This window comes from Cryptomeria japonica, chromosome 3 (genome assembly GCF_030272615.1).
Source record: "Cryptomeria japonica chromosome 3, Sugi_1.0, whole genome shotgun sequence".
Classification (NCBI taxonomy): domain Eukaryota; kingdom Viridiplantae; phylum Streptophyta; class Pinopsida; order Cupressales; family Cupressaceae; genus Cryptomeria; species Cryptomeria japonica.
This window is the reverse complement of record NC_081407.1, coordinates 18,209,078-18,220,590: the sequence shown is the minus strand read 5'-3', so window position 1 is coordinate 18,220,590 and position 11,513 is coordinate 18,209,078. Positions and strand designations below refer to the sequence as shown.

The 11,513-nt window shown below is 34.7% G+C and overlaps 1 protein-coding gene across 1 annotated transcript; it reads left to right on the top strand.

Annotated features, from left to right (window-relative positions):
• Positions 1-10,080: 10,080 nt before the first annotated feature.
• Positions 10,081-11,235, top strand: LOC131873927 (receptor-like protein 20). The gene has a single exon (XM_059217104.1). The coding sequence runs from the start codon at positions 10,081-10,083 to the stop codon at positions 11,233-11,235; it is 1,155 nt and encodes a 384-aa protein (XP_059073087.1).
• Positions 11,236-11,513: the final 278 nt, after the last annotated feature.

Sequence of the window (11,513 nt, the reverse complement as noted above, 5' to 3'; positions counted from 1 at the left end):
CAAATGTACATATTGAAGAGGTTAAGGTTGAACAAGTTACTGCACCAAGTGGCAAAGCCACCAGTGCAAGTCATAAGGTTGAATCCTCTGGGAAGATTTTGGATAGTCCTTCATTGTTGGCACTTGACTCATCCGATCAAGTTGATTTGCAATAGAAGAATATTGAGTAGCTGAGAAGTTTTGAATTGATGTATGTTGCAGCTCAAAAGTTAAGGAAGGAAGGAACTAAAGATAAGAAGGTCATTCCAGTTTTGCAGCACCTTGCATTGGAATATAAGGTGGATCAGATTGGAAGCCCATCTGGCAAACTGAAAGGTTTGACGGGGCATATTTCCAAAGACTTTAAAACTCTTCAACATGTATCAAACTAACAGTTGGTTGAGCGGTATAATGTAGCTTGGAAGGTCACTTGTGACAACATGATTTCATTTCATAATGCTAGGTTAACTGAGGAACTATCTAACATTGATAAGGCTCTAAATGAGTGTAGCAATATATATAAGTCCTGTACTAACACCAAAAAACTTACTGCGGACCTTGAGGTGAAATTGAAGGCGAAAAAGGCTTGGTTAGAGCATTTGGCTAATAGTTTTGATGGTACTCAGACACTGACCAGTACCATTGATGGTCAGATTTTGATTACAGAGTCTAAGATTTCTGCATTAGAGAAGGACATGGATAGGCTAATCCGGCCTACAAGAGAATTAAGAGGTTTGGTGAGTCCCTGGTTGAACACTCTGTTACTTCACAAGAGGGAAATCATAGAGTTAATGAATAAACCTACTCCAACAAATCTATCAGAAGAAGAGCTTCATGCATATATTCTTAATGGTTTTGTATCTATTTTGAGAACATTGAAGACAAGTTGGGATAAATGGGATTTTTTAAGGGTGCTTATCTAGATATTTTCAAGTATATCTAGATCTGATAATCACATTTTGGTTTGTACAAAATTTCATTTCTTATTTTTTTTGCCCCGGTCTTTGGCATTGATGTCAAAGGGGGAGAGGTTGATGTGAAACATGATTGGGACATAAGAAGTAATGTATAGCTCAGGGGGAGCAGTCTTCCAATATTTTTTGAGATTAGTTTTGGGGTTTTTGGTAAGGAACCAGAACAACACTTCAGTGATCCATTTTTCACATGAGTATTGCCATGAATGCCAAAGAGGGAGATTGTTGGCAATTGACACTCATCCGGTTTAGTTGTGTTGTCATTGATGGCAACACACACCATTTTGGGTTGGTCACTTAACCGGTACTCACCGGTATTAATTGTTTGGAAACTGACATTCAAGTCATCCGACACACAAGGAACTGACACCGACACCAACGCACAAGGGAAAACGACAAACTAGGAACCGGTAAATGAGGCCGACATGGGAGATTGATCTGGTAGGTCTACACGGCAACGATCAAAGGCATCGATCTCAAAGTTTAATAAATTCATTTTTGTCTAGGCCGACATGTAAATAAATTATAATATCATTGTAAGCCGACATAAGGAATTTGTGTTTGTGTATGGGAAGGGTATTTAAGTCAGTTCGGTTAGGCTATTTTAGTAAGGGAATGAAATATAGTGATCTGATATTGTGTGAGCGATCTTGATCGACATAATGCAAATGTAATATTCTGTAGTTAGTCTTGGATATTGGTTTAGAGGTTTGGGAAGTGAAGCAAGATGCCGGAAAGGGAGGACACAATGAAAATCAGTACAGACATCGCTTTAATTGGAACTCATCCAACATAGCAGATGCACTTTCAGAGTTCACAATTTTGTTTGTAACTCCATAGTTGGTGTTTGTAGTCAATGAGGCTCTTTTTGTGATGAGTAGTGCGCTCTAGGCTATTGGCCTTCCTGCATGTGCATGCCCCTATTGTAATATTTATTCATTTGGCCAGTGGATAGATATTGTGGGTCTCCAATCCCACCATGTTTTTTCCTCTTTGAGTTTTTCCACATATAAATCTTTGTGTAATGGAGTATGCTCTTGTGGTTGCTTCATTTATATTTGATGTTATATTATTTTATGTTTACCGGTTACTGAATTACATTGTTAATAAGGTTAAAATTGATTATACTGGCAGAACACTGATTCCACCCCCTCTCAGTGTTCTTGGATTTTAACAATATCAAGCCTCAAGATGTTTAAACAATAGCCATATATACTATTTTAGGTATTAGATAGTGCTAGCCCTAATCAAATGTTAATTATTGTTTGGTTGGCATTCGAAAGTTAAAGGTACATACACAACTTTTTTTCACAAAGCTAATTTGGAATACAGTTGATAAATGCTCAAATTCCACCAATAATTCTATGGAGCATGGGTTTTAATATTTTCATTAAGTAAAGATGATTTGATTTATCAAAATACGTTACTAAATTAAAAAAATTTAAAAAATGAAACAAAGATCTCAGCAAACGGTACAACAAATTCAAGGGAAGAAAAAGAGTAGCCCTTACAGTGCTAGTGTCTCTGGATGCCTTGATATGCACAATATATTGTTTCCAGTCCTCCACTTCATTATGCTTCTACTCATCTATCTAGAAACTCCAAGCAGGAATGTTTATGGGTGAGGAAATTCCAAGGCAACATAAATATACTTCACAATCTTGGTATGTTTTCTTGCACGTTCAAAATTTTAATCATTATATTCTATTACAAACTTAGAATTATGTGTTTCTAAATTTACAGTTCGTCTTTTTTCATTTGATCAACTAGACTTGGGATCATTTGTATCAGTTTCCCTAAAATCCTTTATTATGTCCAGAGCCAGGGGAGCAAATAAGTTGCAGAAAGCTGAAGACCAATCTTATATTTCAATCCTTTGGATTCCTTAACTTTCTCAAATGAAGGGAGATAATTTGAACTTGCTAAATCATTAAAGCAAAAACAGTAAGCCGAAGAGAATTCAATCCTTCAAATCCAATCAATATTTATGAGATTTTCATCCCAATTGTATTCAGGGTTTTTGCACAAGGATGATTTCCCACCTTTTCCTTTCCAAAAGCATCAGGAGGAAAATTCCTTTTGCTCCTTGAAATTAGCTATGATAGAAGCTTGCATAGTTAAGCTCATGTTGTGACTCTTTCAGTATTTGTTAGTCACATGCTTTGTGGTGGCTTTTTGTCTGTCTAAAAGTAAGAAAGAGAAGAATGCAAAGTTGGCTATATATTCAAGATTTCTTTCCTCTAATTGTACTTAGAGTTTTATGTGTACAACTTTCCATCCCCTTACATATGTTTCATCCTTTAAACATGAAAATATGCTAGGTGGTAAGGATTTCAAAATAATGTATATTTTGACTCTATGTTTTTTAATTTATTAATCAATAGTCTTGATGACACTATGATTCCTTTGTGTTATTTTAATTACACACTTGTCTACAATTGTTGCTATTATGATTTGTAGAAAAATATAATTGTTTCTATGTGTCTATGTATGTTCATAGACATTGTTTTTCTAATGTCAAGAATATTGATTTCTAAATGCTTGTTGAGACCATACTTCAATTACATATTTAATAAAGTGGAATTGAATTATTACAACATTCTAGTAATCAAATGGACAAGAAGAAACAAGAATCAACAATACAAGAATGGATGAAAAGGGGATTTTAAACCTAATAACTCATTATTTTGGAGAAAACTTGATACAAAAATATCTAATCCAACAAGTTAATAGTTCCATAATTACCCAACAGTTGTGTAATTTATTGTGAGATTTTTTAAGTACTTTAAATGGCCTCAATTGACTTCAACCTAGCAGTTCATGTTGGGGTTGATGGTTTGCCAACTTTTCAGCCTTCTACAACTCAGACCCAACTCAAGGAGGGGTATGGACACCCAAGCCTTGGGGGGTGGGGAGGACTTCCCCTTCCGCCTGCGACAAACAATAGTCCAAATGATACTATCTTTGGGTCCATCAAGAGAATGACCAATCAGTAAGGATCATGCATGGAAACCATCAGTAGACCCAACATAAGACTTAGAAAAAAGATACTAGTCCTCCCATTGAGTATTGTAAAGGATATTTTTCAATGTTATCCACGTACGTATTATCCTTTTTTATAAAAAAAAAAAAAAAACCTATTAAGGGAAGATTTATTCTAACTGAATGGGGATTATCTCCGAAGTAAGGGAAGACTTAGAAAAAGATAAAGGTAGTTGTACAAGACTAACAATAGTTTAGTAAAAGTTGATTTGACTAACTATTCGTAAGAAAGATTTTTGGTGGGTTGTAGTTTGAATGTTTCACATAAATTTGGACCTTTCAAAATGATTAGTATTGGATAATTTGTGAACATATGGTGATTGGGAATGTATGTCATGCATGACATAATAGGTGTATCTAAAATGATCATATTGGAGGATGAACTAAAGAGATACTCAATTTTTTTTTAGATAATTGAATATGTTCAAAAAACTTGATGAGCTCACCACTTCATGCAAAGTTGCCTCTTCGAACATGCAAAGTTTATCACGATAGAAACATGTAAAGTTTACCTTGATAGAAATTTTTTGATTGGAGAACACATAATTTAGTAGGGGAAATAGGTCTTCACTAGGTAAACATGTGAAGTAGTTCAACTTACTATGCAAATCAATTATCAATAAAAAACTATACAATTTATAAAAGAGGAAAATCTTTAGGCTTTATTGGAATCGCCAAGAACTAATTACAAATTTCAAGACAAATCTCTACTCTTCTTTTACTCTTAGTTGCTATGTTAAACTAGTATTTTATGCTCTATTTCAGTCATTCCAACTTCTAGCTTCAAGATGCAATTTCTATGCAACCCCTATTGTGCAAGCTTCTTTCCATTTCCTACTTTATCTACCTTACACTTCCTCACGCAATAGTTATCAATCTCTTATCTCTTCTTTGATCTTTCCTATCTTTTCACATTCTCTTCTTATTTGATTTCACACACTTTCTCACCTTCCTTCCCACACACTTTTTATTTCTTTATTGCCTTCTTTTTGTTCTCTCTTACCATGTAGTGCTTCACAACTTCATTTTGACCATTGGTTTAAGGATGGTAGGTTGAACTAAAACCCAATTTTGTTCCCATATTCTACCACAAGTCACACCAAAAAATGAACAACAAATTTTGTGTCCCAATCTAAAATAATACTTTTTGGCAAGCCCTGAAACTGAACTATCTCTTTGAAAAACTATGTAGCTATATGGGAAGCATCACTACACTTGTGACATGGCGTAAAATGACCCATTTTAAAAAATCTATCCACTAGAAAATAAATAGAATCGTTACCTCTTTCTGTTCTTGGCAGCCCCAAAACAAAATCCATGCTAATACATTCCCATGGTCTATCCGATATTGATAATGATTGATATAATCTGGTGTTTTGCTTCACTCCCTTGGCATGTTGACATATGTGGCAACCTTGCACCATTATTTTTACATCTACACTCATCCCCGCCCAATAGTAATTCTCATTCAGTTGTGCTAATGTCTTTTGCACTCCAAAATGTCCACTCAAACCCCAACTATGTTTCTCCTTCATCGAATTTTACCTCATTGAACCTTGAGGTATGCACAACCTCTTCCCTTTGAATATCGAATTTTCTTGTATAAAATACTCTAGCCATAGAGTTCTATCAGTCTCAATTGGACACTTACACAATGCCCAAGCTTCTTTAAAATCCACATGCTCTTCATACAACTCTCTCATACAATCAAAACTAGCAACACTTACTCTCAACTCATTCAATAGAAAACATCAACAACTCTATTTGATTTGCCACTTTGGTGATTCAAAAAAAAGCATAATTTGTAGAAACTCAACCCACCTCACATGTTTTTTACTCAACGTACCTTGGCTATTGATGAATTTTATGCATGATGATTGGTTTACTCTTGATCATATATGAAGTACTTTCTCTTTGCCTCATTTACCTTTTCACTGAAGTAAGATATTGGTTTACCCTCATGAATAAAAAGTCCCGCTATCGCTATCCCACTTGTATAACAATAAAATTGGAACACATTTCCAAAGTCAAGAAGTGCTAACATGGGTTACTCCAACACCTTTACCTTCAAAATATTAAAACACCTCCCTACTGCAACTGTCCAAAAAAATTATCTTTAATTTCATTTCATTGTCTTCATAATTGGTGCACAAATACCACTGAAATTTATAATAACTTCCTATGGAAGCTTGGTAATTTGAGTTTAGAAGAAAAGGATATTAGTAGGCTTTGAAAGGATGGAAGACATTTTTAAAATTTTACTCCAATATTATCAAGGAGGTGAAATGTTTCTTCTAAAATTATTAGGCTTGATAATGCAATGTCAAAATAGTGCTAATATAGAATGAACTCCAAAAGAAAGGAAGGTTTTCAAAGAAATCAAGTAAGCTATTGTTAATACTTCCATATTTATTATCCCTAACTACAAACAACCTTTCCTCGTTTATTCCTTTACCCTAGAACACTCAATAGCTACAACACTTACTTGGAATAAAGATTTTGGTGATGAAACGCCCATTTATTTTATGAGTTTCCTATTTCACAATGTGATGAATAGGTATTTGGTGATGGATAAACAAACATTTTTTTTAGTCAAAGCAATTAGGAAATTTTATCATTATATAGGTGGAGTGATGTAGTTGTAGTAGACCCTAATCTTGTTGTGAATGACATGTTGATGCAAAATTAATTGGGTAAAAGGAGAGGTAAGTGGGCTACTTTGTTACATAATTTTGACATAGAAATTTATCTTAATGAGAATAGTTTGGGGTAGAGTTTGAGTAAAATGATAAAGAAAATTAATCTTTGTATTGTACACTAGCAATATATGGTTCAATACTTATATTTAATATGGCTAGTACAAGGTTAGTGTGTCATACCTACTACACTATAAATATCTAGATAATATGAATCCATTGAAAATAAGAGCTTTGGGAATGAAACCAGCTGACTATATGATAAGAGTTAGTGCATTACATAAGAAAACAAATGAGGGAATGTATTTGAGATGCTTAGATGGCCAAGAAGTGGAATTTTGTTAATGAAATTCCAAGAAAAGTTGGCACATGCCATGACTCCAAAAACTCAATATCACTTCAATTTTTTAGGAAGGACTATTGGCCTATTGATTTCAGGGATGTACATATACATATTTAGAATTGTCACATTTGTCAAGCTATACCAAACAAAGAACAAACCCCAATGATATTTTAAAAACTACTATCTAAAGCTCATTTATTATCTTAATGGGGATTGGACTTCATAAGGGTCATCAACTCAAGCTTCTCAATTAGACACACATTCATTCTTTTAGCTATGAGTTACTACATTAGATAGAGAGAAGCTCAAATGCTAAAAAAATATACCATCAAGATGATAATCAAGTTTCCAAAGCATAATATTATCGCAAGGTTTGGAGCACCTTTATATTCTAGTATGTGACAATGGTCATGTTTTATCATCGTATAATTCATTGAATTGCTATTTGATGAATAAGATAACATTAAAATTATTTTCCAAGTCACCTTTATGTAGTCTAAAATTTCTCCTTTACAACCATTTCCAGGTAGGGATGCTTATCCTTGTTTTCAACATTTTTTAAGAAGCTTAACAAACAAGTTATCATTGATACTTTGATTGAGAGCATACAAGCCTCAGCTAAAAGGATCTTATAGGGGATCATTGATTTGAATTTGAGACTACTAGTGATTAAAGTTTTTGAATTATTTCCAATTGTCTCTACTTGTGGTTTGACATGTTCTCCCTCAAATCTCACACTCATAGAAGATAACTGACACAAATAACAAACCAAAATGTGTTTTCTTGGTTTTTCAATTCTGTAACTCTACGTTGTTACAGAATAAGATCATCAACATACAAAATCAATTTCAACACATAACCCCCCAATTAGACACCCTCTCCATTGGTATTGTTTAACCATTCTCCATGTTCATCAAGATATAAACCAAACAACATGAGGGATAGATGGCATTCTTGTTTCCTCCAATGTCTCTATTAGAGCACTCAATCATACCCTCTTTAGTTTTGATTTTGAGCTCTAACATGCTTTTAAAGCTTATGAACAACTGCTCTATAGTCATTTGGAATCCCAAGTTTGTTCATCTACTCCAAAGCTTCCCTAGGAAGTGTCAAGTGCTTTTTTGAAATCAACAAAGGAAAAAAAAGCCTATCTACCTTGGGTGTCCCAAATCTTTTCAATGAAATACTTAATAATGATACAGCGATCAATGACATAAGACCATGACCTAAAACCAACCTATCCTTTTACTCTTTCCATTATTATTATTTTTTTCCACCCAAATGTTATTCTACATTCTATCGTGCTCCCAAATGCTTTTCCATTATGTTGCTAGGCACAGGTGGAAGACTTGGAATCATGATTTTACAAGTCCTTCCAACTTCAACATATACGACGACGCTGCTTCCATTTTGAGACAAGACTGGCCTTTGCAACTTATCAACACAATAAGCGTTTCTGTCATACTCGACGACTATAAAAACTAATACCATAGTGGGCGATTGAGAACTGTGAAAAGAGCTTAGGCCACTATTGTTGTATTGAGTTTCCATGAAAGAAAAAGCGGGTTGATAGGCACGGGTGGAAGACTTGGAATCATCAATTTTACAAGTCCTTTCAACTTTAACACACTCGACTTTGGAAAATTAGCCGCGTTTACTGTGTTCAAACTTAAAATTCTACGCGCGAGGGGTATTGAATTCCCACAAAGACGGCTGAGTCTCACACTTCACGTGGAAAAAGAAAAGCACAAATCCTCTGATTCGATTTAATTTTCTAAACCACGCTATCAATGGAAGAAGTTTGCCCGGTAGAATAAGTTTCAAGCAAGTTATTTGAAGGAAGAGCCCTTCTTCCCTCCTCTTGCCATCCCTTCGCAGTTTCACAAGCTCAGCAATCTGAGGTATTTGACCTTGTACTTCTCTAACATTATTGGTCAGATTCCAAGAGAGATTGGTAACATGTCCAACTTAAAATATCTTGATTTGAGATTTAATTCTTTGACTCGAGCCATCCCAACATCTTTGGGTAAGTTTTCAAAGCTCACACATCTTGACTTGAGCTTTAGTTCTTTGAGTGGCACCATCCCAACCTCTTTTGGTAAGTTATCAAAGCTCACACAACTTGACCTAAGGATGGACTCTTTGAGTGGCACCATCCCAATATCTTTGGGTAAGCCGTTGAAACTCACACATCTATACTTATATAAGAACTCTTTGACTGGAAACACCCCAATTTGTTTGGGTGAGTTGTCAAATCTCAAATTACTTGGCCCAAGTTCTAACTCTTTGAGTGGCAGCATCCCAACATTTTTGGGAAAGTTGTCGAACCTCACATATCTTGACCTACAAGCAAACTCTTTGAATGACACCATCCCAATGTCTTTGGACAACCTATCTAAGCTCACATATCTTTACTTGGGTTCTAACTCTTTTAGTGGTACTATTCCAACATCTTTGGGTAGGTTATCAGAGCTAACATATCTTGAACTGAGTTATAACTCTTCGAATGGTACAATCCCAACTTTTATGGGTAGCCTCCCTAAACTCACATATATTAGTCTTAGCAACAACCAATTGAATGGTTCCTACACACTTTCTTTTCTAGATAAGAGCCCCAATATTCTAAAATTGCACCTCTCAAGCAATAAGTTGACTATATAGGTCAATGCTACTTATATTCCCAATTTTGAACTTGAAGCCTTAGAATTAGGTTCTTGTAATATATAAGGGGGTTTTCCAACTTTCATTTCAACTCAATTTTCCTTAGGCTCATTAGATTTGTCTCAAAACTCTCTTAGTGAAAATATTCATGATTGGCTATGGGATTCTATGCCACTTTCTTATCTTAACCTCTCTTCTAACCAGTTTGTAGGTAACTTACCCATCAAGATGCTTGGATTCGAGCGCAATTTTGAGCAAAGCACAATCATTGATTTGTATGATAATAAGTTACAAGGAAATATTCCCCTCCATCTACAAAATGTAGCATTGTTGGATCAATCAAGTAATTCGTTTGATGGACCCATTCGAATAGAAATTGGCAAAAATGGACATGGCCTTAGTTTTTTTATCTCTAGCCAAAAACAATCTGAGTGGTGTCATTCCAAATTCTACCTGTGAGGCAAGTAATTTGCAAGTATTAGAATTGTCAAATAATAAGCTTAGTGGTAAGATTCCTTCCAACTTAGGTCAATGCTCCAAGCTCTTTGTGTTAAATCTAGAAAAGAATGATCTCAAGGGCACAATTCCAAATATATTTGCAAATGTGACTTCTCTAGATACATTGAAACTAGGTCTCAATAGGCTAAAAGGGAACATGCCATCATCCCTTGCAAATTGTGGCTCTTTGGAAATCTTAGATTTGAGAAATAACAATATTCATGGAGGCCTTTCTACTTGGATTGAAAGTTTTCAAAGTCTTGGCATATTAGTACTTAAATCTAACAAATTTGTGGGCAAGATACCCTTGGAATTCTCAAACTTGTTAAATCTTCAGATCTTGGATTTGTCAAGCAACAAATTTTCAGGCATTATTCCTATTGACTTTATGAGCTTAACTGAAATGGCAAATCAGACAGAAAGCACAAAAACTCTTGAATATCAAGCTTCCATAGGTGTAACATATACAAATCAAATGATCATTGCGAACAAAGGACAAGTTATAGAGTATGCAAAAATATTGGGATTAGTGAAATCTCTTCAATTATCAAACAACAATTTATCAAGTAAAATACCTTGGCATACTGAATCTCTCAAAGGATTGATTATTCTCAATTTTTCAAGAATTCATTTTAATGGAGAGATTCCAAATTCATTGGGAAGCATGGTACAACTAGAATCACTTGATCTGTCAAAAAAAGAATTGTCTGGAACGTTTCCAGCTAAACTCCAACAATTCACATCTTTGAATTACTTTAATGTGTCTTATAATAATCTATCAGGAATGATACCACAGGGAAGACAATTGATAACATTTGATTCCTCATCATTCTCCAACAATTTAGGTCTATGTGGCCTGCAAAACAAGATTTCATGCTCGGGAAGTCATCATAATCCTGTTTCTCCCAGTGATAAAGAAGATACAACAACAGTGGAGGATAATATATTGTGGGATGTGGGAATGGGAATGGGTAATGCTTTTGGGTTTTGTGTTATTCCAAATCTTGGAGTGCAAAGTGCTTCGGAATTATGGATGCCATGATTGATTCTCTTTTTCAAAGACTAAAAGAAAAATTGTATTGGAAGAGATAAAGATGTTTTCCGATCTTCATATCACCAATATGGAAATAGTAAGTTTAATTCACAAGTTTTTTGCATGTTGTTCATTATATTCTTGAATAGCTTAAAACCGGTTTGTAAAAATCTGACGAAGTTAATCTTTATTTGTCTTCTACCCAGGTTTTAATAGCAAGCTTGGCAATATGCAATTGAATATTGAGAAAAATGGCCCCATCTTCTTCTCATACACATACCCTTGTG

Bases quoted from the DNA above. Each gene is read 5' to 3' on its own strand.
- LOC131873927 (XM_059217104.1), top strand. From the start codon at position 10,081: ATGGACATGGCCTTAGTTTTTTTATCTCTAGCCAAAAACAATCTGAGT.